This window comes from Leptonychotes weddellii, chromosome 2 (genome assembly GCF_054177405.1).
Source record: "Leptonychotes weddellii isolate Sample4059 chromosome 2, ASM5417740v2, whole genome shotgun sequence".
In the NCBI taxonomy this organism is placed as follows: domain Eukaryota; kingdom Metazoa; phylum Chordata; class Mammalia; order Carnivora; family Phocidae; genus Leptonychotes; species Leptonychotes weddellii.
This window is the reverse complement of record NC_138370.1, coordinates 63,171,178-63,196,036: the sequence shown is the minus strand read 5'-3', so window position 1 is coordinate 63,196,036 and position 24,859 is coordinate 63,171,178. Positions and strand designations below refer to the sequence as shown.

Sequence of the window (24,859 nt, the reverse complement as noted above, 5' to 3'; positions counted from 1 at the left end):
CTTCCTATTTCTTAAATATTGTATATTGAATTTTTAAAAGCATAAGTTATTTGAAACATCGTTGAGTGTGCTAGTTTGTAATTTGATAATGTCCTGAAGGCTACTGCTTTTTTTTTAAAGCTGTTTTTGCAGCTTTTGCGGGGAGGAAACTTTCTTCAGTTTCTCGTTTCATGGCTTTTGGAGTGTCTTCCCATAGCAACACTTCTCTTCTAAAATGAGAGGCCAGATAACCAAACAACTAAAATGGTGCATAAAGTAAAAGCAAATAATCACTGAGTAAAGGACTAAGAACCATTCCAGTGACTGTTGTAATAAATTTTCATAGCCAAACATTGTGAGAATGTTTTGTTTGTTTCATTCTTAGAACTTTAAGAAAGATTTTTTTTTTTTTGAGAGAGAGAGATTGAAAGGTCGAGTCTTAGCTGTATTTTAGAAAATCAAAGTGTTGTATGTCCTTAGTCTAGCCTTCCTTTCTGGCAAAACAGAGGAAATAGGTGTGTAAAATACACACATTCCTTTGTTTGTATATGCATTCATGCTGAGTGATAGTGCATATATCTCTTATTTGTCATTTACTCTTAATGGAGAAACTTGAATTCTTCTATTATGTGAAATCCATACTTTCATCCACCCACTCCTAAGATATATTGTGTTTACCTTTAACCTAAACAACTCTTACTCATCTCTGATATTCTCTTCCTTGTTTTACTAAACAGTTGAGTTGCATAGCAGTAAGAACGAATTAGGCTCTTCTAATGTTTCTCTTTTAATCATTATTTCTCCTTTTCGAGACCTTTGAGTAGTGTTACATGAGCTGTTTTGTGACTTAAGGCAGTTTATTTACCTTTTATTGTTCCTTTCATGGTTCAAAACAAAATATAGACTACTTTAGTAAAGAGAAGAAAATAGATATTTCTGTTGTTTTGTAGACTTTGTGAGAAAGGTACCATGCCTCCTTTCACAGCCTTCATGATACCTAGCAATGTTGTTAAATATATAGTAGTTATTTTAGCAAATGTGTGCTTGCATTTCTTCCCAGAATTAGAGGCACACTGCAGGGAAGACAAAGAGATGGAAGAAAATGAGAGCCACGACAGGATAGAAGGGCAAATCCTGATTACGTCATTCTCTGCTTTAGTGAGGGCAGAGCATGCTCTCTCAGAATGCCGCTATGGTCTGTAGTGCATACTGCGGCATGGAAAGAGGAAGCAGAAAATTAGAGAAAAAATATGCACATCAGTGTGAGCAATTCATGTTTATTTTTTCTAAACAACTTTTTATAGGGTTAGAATCACATAGAATATGAAAAAAGTAAGTTAAGATTAATATTTCCTTTAAGATAACTATAATTTAACTTGGGAGTGGTAAATCTCTTTTCAGGGCTACTAATGCATTAGAGGGGAAAAACCTGAATGTATCAGAAGATTCAACAAAGCAGCTTAGGGTATAAATCAAAAGTAAGAATCTTGTTAATGCTATTATATTCTTATTTTAAGAAAGATGAAATATACTCTTACTTTAAGATAATGTCAGTTAATCAGCTGTATCCATTAAATGAAGGGTTTTTTTCCTTTGTTATATTTCAGTGACTTGAGGATGACAGTGGGGACAGGAAAAGATGAGCCAGGCTTGGGAATGTATCCTGCACACATATTTGATTAATATAGTTGGAATCTATCCTGGACACATGTTTGATTAATATACTTAATTTAAATACCTTTTAAAAAAATAATAGTCATTTTGAGTCAGGTTGATGAAAAGACTGTTGTTTACACTCAACACTGTATTTCATATATAATCATAATAATATTCCTGTATATTAGGACTTGTTTTCTAATATATTATTAATACACTATATTTTCTAATATATTTCAAACTTATTTCATATGTATATTATAATGAATTTAATTTTTCAGAAAACAATGCATGAACTAAAATGGGAAGGAGGAGAAAGAGGGAATACACAGAATAAAACACCTAGAACAAAGTAAACATACTCATGTAATTTGAGTCAGCTATATACGTAGTTGTGATGATTCAGTGACTATGCAAATACATACTGTAATAGGAAATACTTGAAACCTAGTACATTTTTGTAAAAATAGGCTATAAATGTTTGGAAAAACTTGGAAGGCAGAGGTATTCTTTGTTTGCTAAAACTTCTCTTTGAGAGGAAAAAAAGTACACCTCTGAATTTTAAAAATGGATATTTCCTGCCAAATTTTAAGAAGGATGTTAATTATTACTCTATATGTACAAGCACATACATTCTTAAAATCTTCTTCTCCGTTGTCAAAAGGACCCTAACTTCTTACTCTTGATACTTTTTAAATATTCATACCAATGACTTTACTATCATCTTTATTTCTATAACTGGAGGTACAAACAGTTCTCTTGGTATTTGCTCATAGGTCAAGTGAAATTAAGTTCCACAGGTAAAAGGACCATACTGGTTCTAAATAAAAAATTAACATTTATGGACTGAAATGTGGAAGTATGTGTAATAAGCAACCTCAACACTATGCCAAATATGATTACTTACATTTGGATTTTGTGAAACATTCCCTAACTCATGCACGTTTACTTCCAGACTTAATTCCTGAGTATATTTCATCATATCATTTCAGGTTGTTATTGTTCTTTTTTTCATTCATTTAACAAACTTTTATCAGATATATACATGTGCCAGGAAGTGTTCTAGATATTGGTGATACCCAGTGAGCAAAACCAAAAACAAATTCTACCCTCAAGGAGCTTGTAGACTAATAAAAGTAGCAACAGTGATCAAATCACATCAAAATATATATATAAAATCTTGACTGTGACCAGTGCTCTCAAGGGGAGGTACACGGTTCATTAAGAGTGGCTAGGGCCAGGCTGCCATGAGAAAGTGATGTTGAGCATTAACTAGGTAAAGTGAGAAGCAAAGAGTATTCCAAGTAGAAGAAACAGCATGTGTAACAGCCCTGTGACAGAAAAGGGTGTGGTGTGCTCAGAGAATAAGTATGACTGGAACCAGTGCAACTAGAGCATAGAGAGATGACTGGGAGGCAAGCAAAGGCCAAACCATGCAGGCTTTATAGACTACATTGAGGAAAAGTTTATTTTAGTATCGGTAGGGACCCATTGAAAAAATTCTTGGCAAATGATAAGCTTAAAATACGGCGCATAGATCTTAGTTGGAACCTAAGAGTAAATATAGTAGTTTAGACAAGAGATGATGAGAACTTGTTTAGGGTGGTGGTAATGGAAATGGAGTGAACTGAAGGTGTTGAGAGATATTTAAATAGTAAAACAAAAATACATATAAAAGACTAAGAGCAAATGATGTATAATTAGCATCTTTAATTTTTTATTCCTTTATTCATCAAATATTCATCAGTTTTTTATGTGCCAGGGTTAAATAGTAGAAATACAATGTTCTTGCCATTACAGAGCTTATGGTCAAGTAAGAGAAATAGGCATTAACCAAATAATTACATAAATACAAACTATGACAAGTGTTGTAAAGGGGAAATTGAGGAGCCATGTGAGTATAAAAAGGGGACTTGGCTTGGTGTGGGGTTTTGTGGAAGTCTAGAGAAAGTGACATTGGGGCTAAGCTCCAGAAAGATGTAAAGGAGCTGACTAAAGGTGTGTGGAGGAAGCAGACTTTAAATGGAAGGAATAGAATATGCAAAAGCCAATTGAAGAGAGAGGGAGAGGGAGAAACTCTTAAGCAGGCTCCACGCCCAGTGGGGGAGCCCGACTTGGGGCTCAGTCTCACAACCCTGAGATCATGATCTGAGCAGAATTCAAGAGTCGACCACTTAACCAACTGAGCCACCCATGCACCCCTAGGTTTTTTTCTTTATTCCTCTTACACCTCATAACATTCTGGCTTTCTATTTGTATTTCTTCCTTTAAATTTTCAAGACATGCACTTTTCAAAGATTATTCAGTAAATTTTTTAAGGTGCTTGTTTTGGGCTATTATAATGCCTAATCCTAAAGAAATATTGTATAAAGGTATTATGACAAACTTCTTGCTGACAAGCAATATACAGTCTAATGGATGATATTTAGTAAAATGCTGAGTTAAGCATGAGAAAAAAGAAGTAGAGCATTTGATGAAGAAGAGCATTAACGTGGGTTCTTAGAACTACCTGCTAGGCTAGGTAGCATGACTTGAATAGAACCACACAAGAATGAGTAATATGAGCATTGGTGGAAAAGGTCAGAAAAAAAATTCTTAAAAAAACCCTAGAACAGGAGCGCCTGGGTGGCTCAGTCAGTTAAGCGTCTGCCTTCTGCTCAGGTCATGATCCCAGGGTCCTGGAATCGAGCCCCGCATCAGGCTTCCTCCTCAGCGGAGAGCCTGCTTCTCCCTCTCCCTCTGCTGCTCCCCCTGCTTGTGTGCTCTTTCTCTCTCTGTCTGTCTCTCTCTGTCAAATAAATAAAATCTTTAAAAAACAAAACCCTAGAACATAGGGGCACCTGGGTGGCTCAGTCGGTTGAGCTTCCCACTCTTGGTTTAGGCTCTAGTCATGGTCTAGGGTTTTGGGATCAAGCCCTACCTCAGGCTGTGTGCTCAGCGGGGCGGCTGCTTGAGATTCCCTCTCCCTCTCCCTCTGCCCCTCCCCACTGCACATGCGTGCACGGGCTCTCGCTCTCAAATAAATAATCTTAAAAGAAAGAAACCCTGGAACATATGTTTAAGTTATCTGTACATTGTTAAATGTTCTGTTCTCAGAGTGTAGTATAACTGCACATGGATTTTTTTAAGAAAAATAATGTTCTATCATAACAAATTTTGATGAAGCTTTTCCATTAAGTTTATAAACAGTTCTTAGGTACACAGGATCAGAATTTTTATAAGTTGTATAAGAGATTGAATTCTTAATCTTAAAAAAAAAAAAAAAGGTAGTTTTCCAAGGTATGATACGGAACCATACTTAGGACAGAAAACTATTTTATGAATGTAAAGATGAGTGCAAACCGGCCGTTGGTTTAACTATAGGTTTTTGTTGTCCAGTGTCCAAAGGCCAGTGAGAGCAGGGTCACCTAATAGATGAAAGGAAACATTCAGTTCCTTAACTATTCTTCTGTACCTAAATTAATTTTTGATTTTATTTTATTTAAGATTTTATTTATTTATTTGAGAAAGAGCATGGGGGGGAGGGGCAGAGCCAGAGGGAGAAAGAGTCTTAAACAGACTCTGTGCTGAGCGCAGAGCCCAACTTGGGGCTTGATCTCAGGACCCTGAGATCCCGACCTGAGCCGAATGTGAAACCAAGAGTCGAACACTTAACCCACTGTGCCACCCAGGCGCCCCTGTACCTAAACTAATTTTTGTCTAGGAGCTTAAATGCTGTCTTGAATGATTTGTGGTACTTAGTATTTCCTCTAGCAACTTGAAAGTTTCTTTCTTCCCCTATTAGTTACCCTGCTGTCCATGGCTCTCTCCAGTAAATAAAGCACATACCATACTGTGCTATGAATGAATGTCTATTAGTCTGTTTCTTTCCCTAGATGTAAGCTCCATGGGTGTATCTGTAGAGCATTCTCTTTCTCCAGCTAATGATTTGGTGAACACTGATCTTTGAGTAATCTGTATATGAAGGAGTTCTTTATAAGTATTTTGTATATCTATATGTATATCTATCTACTCTGTGATCTAGGTGATCATATACCAGTATACAGATGATGATACTGAGGTTCAGAGAGGTTGAATAATTTGCCCAGTCTCAAAACCAGAGCAGGATTCACATCTAGATCTGTTTGACTCTACAGCCCTGCTTTTAATTGATGATGATGTTATAATGCTGCTCCGAGTAAGTTTCTTAAAATAGCAGAGGGAGAAGATGGTAGATAACCTTGGAAAACAGAAGCCATATTGGCCATATCGAAACCTGGAGCTATTGGAAGGAAGGGAGGCAGGGGAGGGAGCTAACACTATAAACCGTAGAACAAAAGGGCAATAGATATTTTTGCTAAAGGGGGAAAAAAACCTGTGCATTGAGAATTTTAACATGCCATTGGCTACAGAATTAGAAGACCTTAGCGCTGTTCTGAGACCTATTGCTACTGGAGCTTGTGTTTCATCGGTTATCTGCTTTTCAATATAGGACTGTCCTTTTTCCCCTCCTAAGATGCTTTTTTTTTAACCTGTTTGTCCATGATTTGTTGAAACCTATCCCAATGAGTCAGAAAAATAAAATCTGTGCTTCTACACTCCACTTGTAGTTCATATTTGTCTTTCCTTCTCTTACCCCCTTCCCAGTGCCCACACCCATGTTTTTGATAGTGCCTTTTTCTCGGCTGGTAGTTGCTTTGACATGACAGGTATTTCCAAAGCTATTGCAAAGTAATAAAATTATACTTCACAAACCTAATAAAAGGCCAAGACAGAAACACTTTTCTGTTTGTTATTTTTCTGGTTTCTTACTTACTAAAAAAAGATCAGTGATGGGCAGAGAAAGCATATAACTATACATTTTTAAATAATTGGCGGTAAAGAATGGAGTTAATTCTTTACATTTTAGTAGTTGGAGACTTCTTACTAAACGATTTTAGGGGCGCCTGGGTGGCTCAGTTGGTGGAGCATGTGACTCTTGATCTTGGGGTTGTAAGTTCAAACCCCATGTTTGGTGTAAAGATTACTTAAAAATAAATTTTTTAAAAAAGAATGATTTTGTTTCAGCTTTTCCTCACATATTTAAGCCAAGCTACTACCTCAGTGTTGTTGTTCACTTAATATAAACCCTTATTTTATAGAATTATTGGGAGAACCAATAATTGCTTTGAAGAAACTTCACAATTACAAATATATTAAAACTAGTAACTCTTGGGGCGCCTGGATGGCTCAGTTGGTTAAGCATCTGCCTTCGGCTTAGGTCATGATCCCAGGGTCCTGGGATTGAGCCCCGAGTCAGGCTCCATGCTCAGCAGGGACTTCTGCTTGAAATTCTCTCCCTTTGCCCCTCCTCCCCCAAATAAATAAATCAATCTTTTAAAAAAATGAAGGTATGTAATTAATCTAAATTTGATTTGGAAGAAAAGTTCATTTGGTAGAAATACAGTGTCTTTTTGTGATTTTGATGCCTGTGAAGTAATACTTTAAATTTTTCAGTCAGTTAACTTTGTAAATGGTATTTATCTTCTATTGATATATGCTGTGTAGGCAGGAGAAAGTTTTCAAGGTAATCCATTTGGCATCAACTCTCAGTCCTGCTCTTAAATTTCTCTTACCCAGTTCTATTTAAAACCTCAGCTTGTCTCTGTCTTAGTAGTCAGTGTTGAAGTTTGTTTTGCCCTTTAACAATTAAAGTATTGTATGGCATATTTTAGGTCATTCACCAGATGTTGCTGTAGTGGTTTTGCTTATGTCTGAGCTGGGTTGCTCATTGTTTGGCAGATCTTTTTTTTTTTTTTTTGAATTTACTCCTGAGAATTGTTTTGGTTTTTGTTTTTTTTTTTTAGATTTTATTTATTTATTTGAGAGAGAGAGAGAGAGCACATGAGAGGGGGGAGGGTCAGAGGGAGAAGCAGACTCCCTGCTGAGCAGGGAGCCCGATGCGGGACTCGATCCCGGGACTCCAGGATCATGACCTGAGCCGAAGGCAGTTGCCCAACCAACTGAGCCACCCAGGCGCCCTGTTTGGCAGGTCTTTATGAAAGTTCTTTGTAATTGAGTTCACAATGATGTAGTGTATTTCTAAATTACTGTAATTGTTTCTGATGTTAGGTTTTGAAAATTTGTCAAATTTGTCATCATCCTGTTTCTCCCTGGAATTGTTACCTCTATCTTTTTTTGCTCCTTTTTAAAATCTCTGCTTTTCTGTTGTATGTCACTTATCCTTATAACCACTTTAAATCGTTTCTAAGTTAGGACATTCATAAATAAATAGTTCAATATAAATTTTTTTCCTGCTCTGTAAGTATGGAAAGAGTTATCAAAGTTTAATATTGCATTATTCTTCGTAATTTTAGAAAGAATTAACTTTTCTTTCACCTCCTCCAACCTTTGTGTTAGATCTTTGTCCTGAGGATATTTAAATGTAACTTTAGAGCCAACAACAAAATTAGGAAGGAGGCTAAAGCATATCTTCCATACATTTTTACCGTTCCTTTAAGTGCTCTGCCATACCTTTTTTGGTTTCAAACTTTGTTTAAAAGCTTTCCAAAGTGTGTATTGCCTTATGAATAGAGTGAAGTTGGAATAGGTGAGAGAACATGGACCTGTCTTGGGAGAAGACATTCCACATCCCAGCCCATCTGCTTCCTAACTGTCTAACCTCAGGCAAATTACTTAACTTTCTGAGTGTTTTATTAACTGTAACATGGAGAGAACAGAAGCCTGTACAGAGTAGAGGTAAGGGTAACATATTTTCTCTCAGATGCTTCATAGGGCAGCTGGGTGGTTCAGTTGGTTAAGCCTCTGCCTTCGGCTCAGGTCATGATCCCTGGGTCCTGGGATGGAGTCCCAAGTTGAGCTCCCTGCTTGGTGGGGAGTCTGCTTGTCCATCTCCCTCTGCCCCTCCCCCTGCTTGTGCTTGCACTCTGTCTTTCTCTCAAATAAATAAATAAAAATCTAAAAAAACAGTGCTTCATAAAAGTGTCACCCACCATATCAAAATATAATCTACCAAAAATACTTGGCTGTTTTTTTTATTCTATGTGCACATCGCTTCTCATGATCTGATAACATAAATATAAACAAACGTAAGTCAAAAAAGTATAATGACCCTAAAATATTTCCTCAAACATTTTTGGCTTTTTGTACCTTTTCCTAAAAGTACAGTCTGACCTTTCCCCCACCTTACTTTCTTCGTCTCTCCTCCTAAGCCATTTCTGTTTGAGAAACTAGAATCTTTCCTAGATTGACCTTCACAAGGCCAAGTAGCCTAGTAAAGTGAACCTGATAAATAAGTCAAGTGACTTAAAATAACACTTTTAAGTCTCCTTAAAACTTCTTATGTATAGTGACAACAGTACAGTCATTACTAAGATTGCAAAAACTAGTTATCTTTAAAATTGTATTTGAAAAAAAATAAAAAATAAAATTGTATTTGCAACTGTTTTTCTAATATTACTTAATTGTTCTTAAACATCCTGGGGACTCTTTGTGGCTTCAGTCAGAACCACGTTGACATTATATGAATACATATTGTAGTGCAAATTAGTTCATCAAAAATTTAAAGAAAATTAAGCAAAAATAGGTAGAAAAGCAAACGTTTTTAACTCATTTAGTACAGAAAGTATATTCATATTGATATTGATTTATTAATTTATTTTTATTTCCATTTACTTTTGGTAATGGTTAGTAATGGTTTGATTGTTTAAAAGATTGTTAGTTTACCATTCCTATTTAAATTTGCATCTGAGGGCACCTGGGTGGCTCAGTTGGTTAAGCCACTGCCTTTGGTTCAGGTCACGATCCCGGAGTCCTGGGATCGAGTCCCACATCGGGCTCCCTGTTGAGCAGGGAGCCTGCTTCTCCCTCTAACCCTCTCCCCTCTCATGCTGTTTCTCTCTCTGTCTCTCTCAAATAAATAAAATCTTTAAAAAAAAAAAAAGTAAATAAATAAATTTGCATCTGATTTTTAAGACATACTACCAAAACTAAAACTTGTACTCGGACAACACTTACATAATCAGTACTAATAGAAAAATGAGATAGGTTATCTGTTTTGGCATAAAAAGGCTTCTGAGATTAAAGTAACAATGAAATTGTATACTTTATTTCCATAATTATAATTGAAAAGCTGTGAATCCCCAAAGGCTCTCTCTGTACCAGGGAACTGCTCTGAAGTGTGTATATATTTTTAAAGGCTTACACATCAACCTTCTCACAATTACTGGGAGAATGTTTTTGCGAAAATGGGTATTGTGTCATTTTGTTGTGAAAACTAGAATTCAGTCTTAAAAAGCGCCCTCTTTCCTTGATTTCCCATGGATTAAGTTTCAGCGGGGTTGGGAAACATTTTGCATACAGGTAATGCACTGGGCTTGAGGCTTTGTTTAGTGGGCTGCCAACCTTCAGCTATAAGAAGAGGCGTTTCTCTGTGTTGGGTTTGTCAGCAACCTCAAGGAGGTACGGAAACTGACTCATCAGTTGACGTATGTGACATTTATGTTGATATTTGTGTTGACATTTGTAGGGTTAGCTAAAAATTGTGTGATGCTCTTCCCACTTTCTTTCTTACTGTAACTTTCAGACTGTTGTAACAGCTCTTTCCAGGTATAATACATGAACCAGACCCCCGTGCTCCGCTCTTGTCATCTCCTTTAATACTAAAACATTGAGGATTGAAATTCAAGTCAAAAATTCTTATGACCCAAAGAGCAATAAAATAATTGGCTAGAATCTATTTTTGAAAATTAGAATTTCACACTAAAAATAGAGAAACCCCTTAGTTGCTCTGTAACTCCAGGAACCGAGGATCATCCAAAATTCAAAATAGAACAACAGAAAAGCTAAGTCACACTTAGTAGGGCAAAGTGGAAAATTACTCTGTGACCCAGGTAGGTTACTAGTGCAAAAGCCTTAAAAAAAATACCTCTAAATAGGTAAGAGTATTTAATTAATGGGCTGGTTCATAAACTTGTACATGAACTTCCAGTTGAATTTCATAAATCTCTAAAAGAGAAGCTAGTTTTTGTCCTTAAAAATAAATAGAAATAACAATGTTTTTCTATTGAAAGAGAGCCTTTCAACTGAAAGGCTTTTCGAGAGCCATTTGAGTTTCCACATAGATACACATAGATACATAGATATAGGTATAGATAGATAACACACACCTCTGTTTAGAAAGCAAGTTCTCAAAAACTTTTAATAGAAAGGAACTATAAAAATGATCTTACTCTCTTTCTTCACTATACTGCTATCCTGAACTCTTGCCCAGTCTCAAACATAGTTACTCGCTCAGCATTTCCATGTGTCTGCCTGAAAGCCACATCACACCTGTCCCAGACTGAGCTCTTGAGAGCCAGCTTGCCTTCCTCTACACTCGGCCCTCTCACAGCCTTTGCCATATCAGCCTATGGGAACTTTAGGCTTTCCGTTGCTCCGGGCAGAAGTCTTGGCATCTTTGTTCTTGATCTCTCGCGCCCCACAGCTCCACCTTCACAGTCTGTTGAGAATGCCGCCTCTTCTCTTACCACCCTCGTCCAGGCCACCATAGTCTCACTGGGTTATTGCTGTGGTATTCTAGTAGGTCTCCCTACTTCTACCCTTGTGTGTTTATTAAAGTAAATCAGATGTTATCATTTTTCTGCTCAGGGTCTTCCCGTGTCTTCTCATCTCACTCAGAAATGTAGCCACGGTCTCTATGATGACATCCGACGTCCTGCATCCTCTAGCTCCCCATTATCTGTCTGACCACATCTCCTACCAGACCCCTACAACTCTGCCCCAGCCACACTGGCCTCCTTGCTGTTTCTCAAACACACCAAGCACAGCACCTGCCTCTGGACTCTTGTACTTGCTATTTCCTCCGTCCAGAATGTTGTTCTTCCAGCCTCCTTAGAACACTTAAAAGTATCTTAAAGCACATCCCCTCACTTCCTTTGGGTCTTTATTCACATGTCACCTCAGACCAAGTCTACCTTTCCTGTTTACATTGCCACGCCCTCTCCTATAAACAGATCTCATATTCCCCATTGCTGCTTAATTTTTTTGCATAACACATGCCATCATCTAACATACTGTATATTTTACTTACCTTGTTTCTCTTTCTTCTCTCACTAGAATATAAGCTTCTTGAGAGCAGAGTTGTAGTTTTGTTGATTGCTTGCATTGCAGCCCCTAGACTAGTGCCTGACACTAGCAGACCCTTGGTAATATTTATTGAATGAATGAATGTAAGTAACACTTTAGATGTGGTATTTTTTTTTCTCTGAATGTAAAGTGGGGATGACTGTAGTTCATTAGAACACTGTGAATAGTGCAGATCCTCAATGAAGTTATGATATAGACAGACTTTATCTTTCATAACCTTTCCCTTTTCTAATAACATAAAAATGTTAAGTATATTCAAAAGAATGTTTAACATAGAGGCAAAATATAAAGAGCAATGACAACAAAAAGTAGCAGCCATGTTCCCACCACCCAGGTTAAGAAACAAAATCATCAGTATTTTTGAGGCCTCCTCTGTGCTTTCCCTTACCTCATCCTCCCTCTTCTCCTCCCTACAGAACCCCTCTTCTGAATTTTGTTTATTGTTCCTATTGGTTTTCTTTATAGTTTTGCCACGTGTGAATGTATCGTTCAGTTAGGCATATTTTTGAGCTTTATATAAATGGAATCCTACCAAAGGTGTTTTTCTGCAGCTTGCTGTTTCACTCTTATGTTCCTAAGGTTCATCCATGTTGATGCATGTGGGCTGCAGTTCATTTATTCTCACTCCTGTATAGTATCCCCTTTGCATGAAGAGACTGCAGTTTATTTATCCATTCTCCTGTAAATGCAAGTTTTGGGCTATTTCCTTGTTTTTTCATGGTAAAAACAGTGCTGCTATGATCGTAATTGTACCTGTCTCATAAAACACATGTGCGAGTTTTTCTAGGGTGTATTCTTAGGAGTCAAATTGCTGTTCAGTAGGGTATATGCATCCTTCATTTTATGGATTAATGCCAAATTGTTTTCAAACGTAGTTGTACAAATTTGTACAACAATCAACAGTGCACGACAGTGTTAACTGTTTTAAGTTTTCTCAATGTAGAGGGTATAAAATGGCGTCCCAGTGTGGCCGGGGCACGGGCCCGCGAGAGCAGCCAGCTCCAGGGGTCCCAAATAGACCAGGCTTGGCCACTCGCCGCCAACAGAAAGAGACAGGCGTTGGTGAAAGGAGGAAAGAATTTCATTGCAGCCAACACATCTCAAAGACTGTCTCCAAAGTGCTGAAACTACTTCTGGGTTTATATAAGGAAACTGTGGGACAAAGGTGGGCAGGTACGTGCAGGTGGACAGGAAAGGTCAAGGCGATAGTTGTCGTGGGGTCAGTCACATGCAGTCTTGCGAGTTCACCGCAGTCCTTCTTGCCTGAGGGGGTAGTTTCGGTTCCCATCACAGGACGTTTTGCCTGACTTAAGAGATAAGCTAGGAAGAACTTAATCAATTAGAAGTTTTGAGGTCCTAGTGGAGGTAGCTGAAGCCCCTTTCATCAGGTTAGTTTTAATTTGCACTTCACTGTTTTCTAATGAGGCAGCATATCTTTTCAGATTTAATTGGCCATTCCTGTTTTCTCTTCTGTGAAATACCCATCCGTGTCATTTGCTCTTTTTAATTGGATTGCTTTTGTTTTGTCAGAGTTCTTCACATTTTCTAAATATATTATCCTTTGTCAGTACATGTAATGCAGATACATTTCCTCAGTTTGTAACTTGTCTTTTCACTATCTTTGGATGAATAGAAACTCTAAATTTTAATGAATTTAATTTCTCCGTCTTTTCCCTTATGGGTTTTTATCTTTGAAAAGTTGTTTCCTATCTGATGTGGTTTTGGAATATAGGTGAGCTTCGGTGGGGTGGAGTCCAGAGCCTACAACCAAGAAAGAATTCTTGAGACATCTTTGGTGCAAAATGGTGGTTTATTAAAGCATGGGGACAGGACCTGTGAGCAGAAAGAGCTGCTGCACCTGGGTCGTGAAGAGTGGTGATTATATACTCAGGAGTTGAGGGAAGTAAGGAAAAGGGAGCTTTCAAAAGAACTTTCATAAGCTAAAGAGGACCGACCTACAAGATACCAGAGGCCTTGCCATTGTCAAGTTAAAGTTGTGTTCCCCTCTTGCTAGGTATCCTGGAAGAATGTCACTCATGTCCCATCCAGGAGTGGAGGGGTGGGGGGGGGGAGCTTGCAGGATGTCAGCTTATGCTTTGTCTTCAGCTAGGCTTCTGCTCCCTCATCATTTCTAAGGTCATCTGGGAACTTGTCCACCCTCTGTCAAAGCGTACTGCTCTTGGACCCCTCCTTTGACCAATCCCCGACAGCCTGTTTTCCAGAAGCTCTGAAACTCAGTCACACAGGCAGAGGTGACTGAGAAGAGCTCAGTTTCAGAAAACATTTTTATGTAAATAGGAATCAAATGAGAGCTAACCTGCAGTGTTTTATTTTACTTATTTTTCGCTAGTTATAATTTTAATTGACCAGTGTCTTACAAGAAAGAGATTTTGGGGGGCATCTGGCTGGCTCAGAAGAGCATAGGACTCTTGCTCTCGGGGTTGTGAGTTTGAGCCCCACATTGGGTGTAGAGGTTACTTAAATAAATAAAACTTAAAAAAAGAAAAAAGAAAAAGATTTGGTCCTGAAATCAAACCCCACACTCATGTAAGATGAACCCTGGTTATAACCTTAATTAGAATAATCTGACCTTTTCCTAGTAGATAATTACACAGGGTATCATTGTGTCATTTTAAAGCTTGTTTTAAATGTGATTGCAATGTGCAACTTTTCTGTTTGGACATAGAGAAAGTTCAATATGAATTAGTGGAATTAGTAGAAGTCTGTATTAAGAATGTTTTAAACAAATTTTTTATGTAATACTATTAATTTGAGTGGTGCTGACCAATGAATAATTTGGAAGAAGTGCCTCTGTGGTGCTTGAAAAATGTGTTTATTTTAGAAGCAGAGAATCGTGGGCCTATAAATCGACCCTTAAAAGTTCATAGTTGGGGCACCTGGCTGGCCCATTTGGAGCGGGTGACTCTTGTTCTCAGGGTTGTAAGTTCGAGCCTCATGTTGGGTGTAGAGATGACTTAAAAATAAAATCTTAAAAAAAAAAAAAGTTCTTCTGAGGTGATCCCTCGAGCAGAGGAATTCCTTCTGCAGCATCCCAGGCTGTTTTCTGCCCTTGGATTAAAGGCCATGTCAAGGCAGTCAGTGTTGATAAGCCAACTGTGCCCCTGCATCTTTTCAACAAAATTTATTTGCTTAGCACGCACCTTTTTTTTTTTTTCATTGTGTTAAGATAAACTTCACATCAGTTTCTGTCTGCCTTTGGAAAGGAGAAAACTCTTGTCTTTCTTCTTTTACACTCATAGCACTTTTCAAACACCACATGTGTGGGGTTTTTCCCACACCAACTGATTCTCGATCCTGGACACCAGCTGGGTATTCTACAGTTCAGTTCAGTTCTGACGCTGCCCCCACCCCCTCCACCTTCTGACACCAATCGCAAGTCAGGTTGTCACCAGTGCTTCTGACCATACATAAAAGGTTTCCACAACCCCCTCCTCAACTTGGATTGTATGCTAGAGTGTCTCACGGAACTCAAGAAAACCGTTTACTTACTAGGTTACCAGTTTATCACAAGGACTATTGAAGGATACAAATGAATAGCCAGATGAGGAAGCGCATAGGGGTCAAGGTCTATAAAGGTCCTGAGCACAAGAGCCTCTGTCCCCGTGGATTTGGGGGTGCACCACTTTCCTAGCCTGTGGATGCATTCACCATCCCAGAAACTCTCCAGATCGCATACTTAAGGGATTTTATGGGGGCTTCATTACATAGGCACCATTGATGAAATCATTGACCCTTGGTGGATATTCAACCTGTCGCCACTGTCTTCTCCCCAGAAGTAGGCAGGTGGAGCTGAAATTCCCATCCTCTGATCACAGTTTAGTTTCCCTGACAACCAGCTCTTACCCTGGTTTTCTAGGAGCTTTCCAAAAATCTCATTAACATAAAGTCGGGTGTGGTTGAAAAGGGCTTTTTATTAAGAAGTCATTCCTTTCACCTTTATAGCACTGGGGCTGTTTCAGGAACAGGACAAGACACTAAATAATATAACAAAAGATGCTCCATTCACTCTTACCACTTAGGAAATAACAAGGGTTTTAGGTGCTTTGTGCCAGAAATGAGGATGAATGTATTTGTTATTCTAAATTACATTATCACAGTCTTCTTACAAGTTCCAAATCAGTTTCTAAATAAATGACATTTTATTTTACCAAGAAAAATCAATGTGGTTTGACCATCCAATAGGTAAACTTAGATTCCACTGAAATTGGATGAGTACTTACTGTGTGTCAGACAGTGTGCTAGGTAGTATCTCATGTCACTTAACCCTTACAGTGACACTACATATGCAGTTTGGGAATGGCATCCCTGATAAGTGGATAAAGACCTTGGCCAGTGAAGTTAGAAGCAACCTGTACCTGATGTCACAAAGAAAACTGGGAAGTGGTGCAACTAAGATTGGCACGCATGCCTCCTGATTCCAAAGCTCTTTCTGGCAGTTGCTGTAAAGGAACAATACTAATAACGGGAATATTTTACTGATGACCTAAATGAATAACAAATACAAATTTGGGGAGGCTGTAACCAGTATCAAACTATGCCTAATGCAATGGTCAGGTCTTCCTAGAACGTTGGAAGTAAAAGTCTTCAAAGATACTATATTACATTTACTCCAAAAATGCAGGTAGATTTTGGGACTAGTGAGTAGCATATATGCCTCTCGTTTGACTCTCTGTTCCCTAGCTGCTTTCTCTCTCCATTCCCTCATCTCGCAACCACCCGACTCCTAACCTCCCTAGGTACTTTCTCCTTTACTTATCACCCAGCTTAGCCTTTCCTCTTTCCAAGCCTATCCTCCCCCTTTTGATTTTCCTCCTTTTCACTGTGCTTTCTAAAACCCTTATTCATTGCTAGGAAAATGCATTCTTGACCTTTTTCATAGATGTATTCCTTGTCTTTTGTTGCATAACAAAGTACCCTAAACTTGGCGGCCTAGAACAGTAATGATTTATTATTTACCGCAATTGTGTGGGTTGAGTAGATGGGTTCTTCGGTTTCACTTTCAGCTGGAAGGCCTGCTGAGCCCTGGGCATACCTGGGATGAAGGCCCTCTCTCCCTGTGGGCTTCTTGGAGGAAGGCTAGACTGCGCGTCCTCGAAAGGTGGCGGCAGTAGTCCAAGAGGGTATGCACTTGCTTATCAGGCCTCATTTTCTAATATTACATGGCCAATATTACATTGCAGAAGACTCTCCAAGGGTATAGATAATACTGAGAAGAGTGATTCTTTGGGGCCATTATCGTAGCAGTCCAGTATAATCAAATATTTTGCTCACTCCCTAAATTGCCTTTTAGAAGCCTGCTTTCCCTAACATCCTGTTTCTTTAATGATTGCCCTTAGGTTGAGGCTTATCATCCTTTGAAATATCCCCTATATCTCAGAAGCAGAGGGCAGGGGAGTTGGAGTTCTCCTGTCCCAATGTTTTGTTTTGTTTTTTTTTTTTTGAAGATTTTATTTATTTATTTGACAGAGAGAGACACAGCAAGAGAGGGAACACAAGCAGGGGGAGTGGGAGAGGGAGAAGCAGGCTTCCTGTGGAGCAGGGAGTCCGATTCGGAGCTCGATCCCAGGACCCTGGGATCATGACCTGAGCCAAAGGCAGTCGCCCAACGACTGAGCCACCCAGGCGCCCCCCCAGTGTTCTTCTCCAATACTTCTTGAAAAAACTTATTCTCCCCAGAAGTGCCCTTTTTTTTTTTTAACGTTAACCCAGTGTACTTTTACTACGCATTTATCATACTAATTTTCTGCTGCCGTGTGCCTTAATCCCTAGTACAGTGCCTGATACATGGTGTTAAATGTTTCGTGGTTGTCCTTGTTGTACCTGCTACCAGAGGTTTTCATTATAAAGGCCTTAATGTCTGGCCTTAATGTCTGACCAGGTAAATTTAAGATACACTCCTTTTAGTTCATTCAGACATTTTTTAGTTTTCATTGTTTATTGCTATGTGGTCCTTTTAAACTATATCCCTGCTAGAATTTTTTTTCCTCTTTATCAGAAGAAAAAAAAAATGTCTTTTGTTTTAAACAACTTTGAAGTAAATCCCAATGCCAGATGCCCTAAGGGTCTGAGAGTTAGCCTGACCTCAAGGCTTGAGATACTCATTTCCTGGGATGTCAATACTTATTGTTGTTTCTGGTCTCCCTTCTCTCTTTCCCCACCCCCTGAGGATAGAAACTCTTGAGGGAAGGGATTTTTTTCTATTTTCCTAAGAACTGTGTATGGTACTGTAATGTATGACTTTTTAATTTCCCTAAAGGGAATAGGTCAGTTTAAGAAGCTGTGTATTCTGTTAACCATATTCAAACACCACTGAGGGCATTAATTAAAAATATTACTAAATCCCCCCAGTGGGGCGGGTGTGTGTGTGTGTGTGTGTGTGTGTGTGTGTGTGTGTGTGTATGTATGAAATACTTGGTCTTTATTAAAACAGCTTTTCCTGATGAGAGCTACACTATTTAGTGAGGACATGTGATAGGTCACCTTATATTTCATTGCCATTGGTGTTAACGCTTGGTCTTGTGACCCTGCCCTGTTTGCAGGTTAAAGTGCTGCACAATCAGCTGGTCCTTTTCCACAATGCCATTGCCGCTTACTTTGCCGGGAATCAGAAGCAACTTGAACAGACACTTAAACAGTTCCATATCAAATTGAAAACCCCTGGAGTGGACGCCCCATCTTGGCTTGAAGAACAGTAAAATCACACCGGGGAAAAAAAAAAAAAGAAAAGTCATGTCATTATATTTCTAAACAAACCTAATAAGAATTAAGCAGAGTTGGGTTAAGATTAGGGAACTGGTGACCACAACCATTGTAGTGATTCTTGCACAAACAGCTTTAATTTTTCCCTTTTTCATACTTTAACAGCTGAACTGTTAAATTTGATGGGAAGGTGGGTGATTTTAATGTAAACATAATTTCTATGATCTGAACACAATAATTTTCCTTTTTGAGAAATCCTTTTGTATTGTGAGGGTTGATGGCTATTTCTGTAGTTTGAAAACATCTAATATAGATTTGCACTGACCAGATATAAAAATTCAAGGTTTTTGGTCCTGGAAAGAGGGCCAGTTGTAGCTTTTCCAAAGGGAGGTTTACATGATTTGTATCAACATCAGATATTTTATATATGAATATATTAAACATCTTTAAGATATTCATTTTCATGTATTGTCTTAAAGAAAAAAGAAACTATTTTGCAGAGTAAAATTATATGGTGTTCCTGCAGCATCCACACAGAGGCGGCAGCTCTAATGAATGACTGATTGGCTTGTGGAGTTGTGGCAAATACCTTTTTAAAAATGATTCTGTACTATTGTAATTTTGTTTAAACTTTTTTTTTTTTTTTTTTTTTAAGACGCAGGAATCACACTGTCATTTCTGTGAGGCTTTTGAGCTTAAGAGTTTGCATCACCCAAAGTCATTGGGCGGTTATGTTAGCAATTTCTTATGATTCATAATGAAACCTGCTTAAGAGAATTTTTTTTGGCAGGTGGACTTGGGAATAGAAACTCTTGATGGTTTCTAGAGTAGAAATCTGTGCTTAGAAAGCGAGTTTTGGAGTAAATTCCATTTTGACAGAAGTGAATTCCTAGACAGCTTTCATCGACTTCCATATGTAACAATACCAGTTAAGCCTTAAATCACAGATATGTGCCTTCTCAGATACAGTAATTCTCATTCAACCAATGTACATAATCCATAAAGAAACCCCTTTCAGATAATGTTTGGCTTGTCTCTTCCTTCCTTGGAAAGGAACACTGTGTATCAGTGTTGGGTTTTTTTGTATTCCTTAAATCGCATTTCAGGTTTATGGTAAAATCAACTTTTGAATTTGCTGTTTGGTTTTTCTTCATTCCTTTTGTGGAATGAGAAGATTGAGGAATTTTTCTTCATTTGAGTAATGGAAAGGTAATCTGGGACAGTGTGGTGGTAACAAGAAAAGGGGATTGGAAAGGCCAGTACTGTTTTAGTTGCTCAGCACTGTTGGTTGTGTGTTATGTGGTTGACCTATCCGCTGTGTGGTTCTATCAGTAATGTAAGCCTTTTAAGTATAAGTTCTCTTGATTTTTGTCATAGACGTAAATTAATATGTCTTCATTTCTTTTGTGTTGAAATGAAGTACTAAAAAAATTACTGTTATACATGAACTTTGTGAACTGTAAGATTTGTTATATATGTTCAAATGCCTTTTAGCTGGCTTTTTAATTAATATGCCTGTTTTCAGTGCTTAATATGTACAATGTAATGTGATTGTAAATCATAAACCTATTTTAAATCATTCCTTCCTGTATATTTGTACTCTGACAGAGCCTTATTTTATTCTTCCAGCAGACTTACTACTTGTGATAGTTCCTGTACATTCCCCAGAACGTGCCTCTGGTGTGAATTTTGTATTCTTATTAAAAGTATTTGCTGCACTACCTTGTTTCTATGGCTCTTCATAATTTAAGAAGCAACTCTCTGGAAATTCTGAAGACATATGATTTGTCTTTTCCTGACTTTAAGAACAGTACCAAAAAATGGTGCTTCTGTCATTTATAACAGCTTTTTCTCAGTAAGTTATTCTTTTTCCTCAGTTGGAGTCTCCCTTGGGAGTGGAACACATCCACGCTTAGCACATATTGGTAACAATTTTAGTAGCTAAGGAGTTAAACAGTTTCAGGGACTGATGATTTTTTAGAATAAACTAAAAATATCAGTGATTCTGAGTAGTGGGTACATGTGCGAAAGAAAGAATTAACATAATTAGCCAGTTGGTATATTTACTTTGTTAGGAAAGTAATTTATATTCATTGTAGAAAAAAGAAGATAATTTCAAAAAACTGAAGATAAAATAACTTCCCAAGTCAGTAAGTACTGCATGGAACCACCTAACTCTCCCCTGAAGTTACAGATTTTAGTTACCGATTATTTATATTATAAGGTCTAGTTTGAATATCCTTTAACATGCACACCTTCATCTTTGTACTCTACCTAGTTATTTCCTTAGGTTAGATTCTTAGAAATGAAAATGAGCCCTCAAAGTAGATACACACTTTTAAGATTTTGCTAAGCAGTGCTGGTGGCTTTCAAGAAAGATTTTGCCAGGGGTGACTGGCTGGTTCAGTCGGTAGAATGAGTGACTCCTGATCTCAGGGTCGTCAAGGCCCACATTGGGGCGTGGAGCCTACCAAAAAGAAAAATAAGAGTTTATTTGAACAAAAATGGACTCAAATCGGGCAACGCCAAATTAAAAATGATTAGGATCCCTCCACCAATAAGAGCTAGGGGAGAGACTTTTTAGAGACTTAGAAGCAAAGTGAGGAAAAAACTTGATTAGCTATAGCTTAAGCAGTTGCCTTATTTGGGAAGGACTTGTTGGCTGTTTGTGATTTGTTGTCTTTGGGTTTTGATTTAACCTTGAGGCATTTCAGGCTTACATTTTGGTTTGTTTATGTAGGATACTAAGTCTTTAAAGCCACCTCAGTCTGATGGCCCCCTTGTTTAATTAATAACCCCAAAGCTTCTAAATCTTAGGGCCCAGGAAGGACCTGGGCTTGCAGAAGCAATTTAGCTAAAATCTATAGACTTTAAGAACCATCTTTTCCATATTCAAAGTACACTGCGCTGATGGTGTTACCAAAGCTTATCCCATAAGAGTGAAACTAGAAGCTTCCTTAGAGATGATATGTTTAAGGTCCTTTTTTACAGGTAAAGACATGAAGGCCCAAAAATATATTAAACTGGCTTAGCCAACCTCTGTTACCAAATGTAATGCCAGGTAAGTTATTTGCAACTAAATGTATGGTTTCCCCCTTTAAATCCTGCTGTTTCGACTGTACAATTAAATCAATGTGGCAAAAGTCATTTCTTCTCCTCAAGTACAATGTGTATTAAATGTCTTTTCAGTTGAAAAAATAATCCATTCACCCCTAAATGGATTCATAGTAGGCACATTTCAAATATATATGATACATTTCAATCCATTGATCTTAAAGTATTCTGAAAAAGAAATGTGAACCTGGAAAGTGCTATATAAAGTAAAATTAGCATATTGGAAAGGCTGAAGATAAGTGTCTTTTAATCATGGAACTGTTAATTTGAAGAAAAATGTATCTACCTCAAAATGCACAGTCTCCTTTTTCCTTCACTGGATGTGAAAAATAAAAGCCAATTATCTAAATTAATAGTTCAGTGTAACATTTGTATATAATTTGTACTAATTTTTGTGAAATACCAAGAATGCCTGTATTTTGTAATAATATTTCAAAATATCTTTTGCCAGGTAGCTCTTTTTTTTTTTTAAAGATTTTATTTATTTATTTGAGAGAGAGAGAATGCACATGAGAGGGGGGAGGGTCAGAGGGAGAAGCAGACTTCCCGCCGAGCAGGGAGCCCGATGCGGGACTCGATCCCGGGACTCCAGGATCATGACCTGAGCCGAAGGCAGTGGCTTAACCAACTGAGCCACCCAGGCGCCCTGGGTAGCTCTTTTCTTGAAACTTTCGGTTGCCTGAGAGACTTGAGACCCTTTAAGATCCTTCATCACTCAGCTCTAATCAAATTTAGACATTTAAGAAATCTGATTCCCCCTGTAAGATTGCAAACTTTTATATTGCCTCAGACAATTTCCAGTTGTGAATAAGCTATTTTCTGATCAAAAGGCCAGTTATAGTTTGCATTTTCCAAGACATTGAAAATTCTACTTCAGAAACCAATATTGCACTGTATGTTAACTAAAATTTAAATTTAAAAAAAAGGGGGGGCACCTGGGTGACTCGGTTGGTTAAGCATCTAACTCTTGATTTCCGCTCAGGTCATGATTACCAAGCTTCCCTCCTGCCTCCACCCCCACCCTGAACGTGTGCTCTCTCTTTTAAATGAATAAATAAAATCTTCCAAAAAAAAAAAAGAAAGAAAAGAGGGGCGCCTGGGTAACTCAGTTAAGCGTCTGCCTTCAGCTCAGGTCATGATCCCAGGGTCCTGGGATGGAGCCCTACATCATTGAGGCTCCCTGCCCAGCAGGGAAGCCTGCTTCTCCCTCTCCCTCTCCCTCTCCCTCTGCCCCTGCTCATGCTCTCTTGCTCTCTCTCTCTCACTCTGTCTCTCAAATAAATAAAATCTTAAAAAAAAAGAAAAGAAAAGCTTTTCCAAGGGCCACAGGTCCTTTACTATTGTTACAGAATAGCAAAACCTATGAAAGAATGGCGATGCAAACAACTTTTCTCTTTTGAGGACTTTCATTAAACTCTGTGTTCCCACTTGAAGGTTTCCTGCTCAACAGGTTTCCTGGCATAAATGGACCTTTATAATAAATTGCCAAGTGGTTGTCCTAATGTACAGAGAACTATGAAGTTTGGCTTTGTGTTGTGAAATAAAAGTTAACTCTTAGTAGTTTATGTAAATTAAGTGAGAACCATTAGTTATTCTAGTGGTAACTCTGATATGGGAAGAGGAGACTATCCATATGAAGAAGGGAAATTAGACCCAGTCTGAGAATTGGGACTCTATATCTGTGCAGTTAATTGGATTAATATCTTATCAGAGCTGGGAATTTCAATGACATTTTTACAAAATGAAACTTCCATAAAAAAACTTTTTTTTTTTTTTTTTGGTTTGTTTGGGCCCAATCTAGGCTTTGCCACAAGCATTCTCTCTCAAAGAATGAGCTTTCTGCAACTATGGTTTATCATGAATTGTTGATTCATAAGGACGATGAAAGGGACGAAATACCATTTTGTTGATCTTAGACAAAAGTAACTTTATGGGACTTAGACTTTGATATCACTTTGCTTCTGAGAAGCAAAGGTGTATGTGTTTTTACCGTAGGGATGGAATGTATACCATGCCGGCACAGGGGCACATAAGGACAAAAAATGGAAACCATATTAGTCTTCACTATATTTTGGAGCTTTAATTATAGAAGTTCTAAAGAAAATGCAAGCTCTCACTGTAAAAAGAAAAAAAATTTTCAACGACTGGAAGGTTTTATGGGGTAAGGAGAAGACAGGTAACTTTAGCCCTGTTGGCCTTGCTGAAAAGTTTCCAAAATCATGAAATTTTTAGAATAACAACATGCTCAGATTATTTATATAATGTGACTTTACTTTTGACTTCCCCCTAAATGATTTCTAATTCTATATTAGGAAGCTCTTTATGAAAAACTACCTAAAGTTTTAGGCAGATAATTACAATTCTTTCCTTTGAGGAGTGTATACTTATGGCTAGACTCTAAGCTCTTGAGGAAGACACAGTGCATGCTTTCTTATTCACCCTGTATCCCCAACTCCATGCATAATTTTTTTTTTAAGATTTTTTTTATTTACTTGTCAGAGAGCACAAGCAGGGGAAGCAGCAGGTGGAGGGAGAGGGAGAAGCACGCTTCCCGTGGAGCAGGGAGCCCGATACGGGGCTCGATCCCAGGACCCTGGGATCATGACCTGAGCCGAAGGCCAACGCTTAACTATCTGAGCCACCCAGGCACCCCCAGAAAAATCACCATTTTGCAGTCCCCACTGACATATTGATCCACACAGGAATCACCACTGGATGCTAAAATCATTAGCGATTGAAGAAAAAACAGATTATATCATAATACCAAAGTATGACCTTATATATTACTCAATTTGAAAAGGGAAAAAGTACCATTAATAAAAGATATGTGCTGGAGCACCTGGCTGGCTCAGTTGGTAGAGCGCACAACGCTTGCTTTTCGGGTTGTAAGTTCGAGACCCACGTTGGGTGTAGAGATTACTTAAAAATAAAATCTTAAAAAAAAAAAATACAAGATTTGTGCTTACCATCCAACTCAAGTGATCAAAGTTTGGATCACTAATAACCTGATAATCATGTGCCTCCAGATAAAAGGCAATAATATAAATTACACAACATCACTCGAGATACTCCTGCTGGAATACTCCAGTTTATCCTGAATCTACTCAAGGCTTTTTGCCTTTATTTCCAGTGTATAGGAAATACAGGGGGTTAGGGGCGCCTGGGTGGCTCAGTTGGTTAAGCATCTGCCTTCAGCTCAGATCATGGTCCCTGGGTCCTGGGATCAAGCCCTGCGTCAGGCTCCCTGCTCAGCGGGGAGTCTGCT

The 24,859-nt window shown here is 38.2% G+C and overlaps 1 protein-coding gene across 8 annotated transcripts in view; it reads left to right on the top strand.

The window, feature by feature from the left end:
* ARFIP1 (ARF interacting protein 1) overlaps positions 1 to 24,859 on the top strand; it is a 120,244-nt gene that overhangs the window by 89,633 nt on the left and 5,752 nt on the right. For 7 of the 8 annotated variants that reach the window (XM_006727245.3, XM_031026275.2, XM_006727246.3 and 4 more), the window contains one exon: positions 18,321 to 20,201. The exons of the other annotated variant lie outside the window; for it this stretch is intronic. In XM_006727245.3, coding sequence (XP_006727308.1) covers positions 18,321 to 18,476 — 156 coding nt within the window. In that variant the 3' untranslated portion in view covers positions 18,477 to 20,201. Of the gene's footprint in view, positions 1 to 18,320; positions 20,202 to 24,859 lie in introns of those variants that run through there. 8 annotated transcript variants of the gene reach the window in all.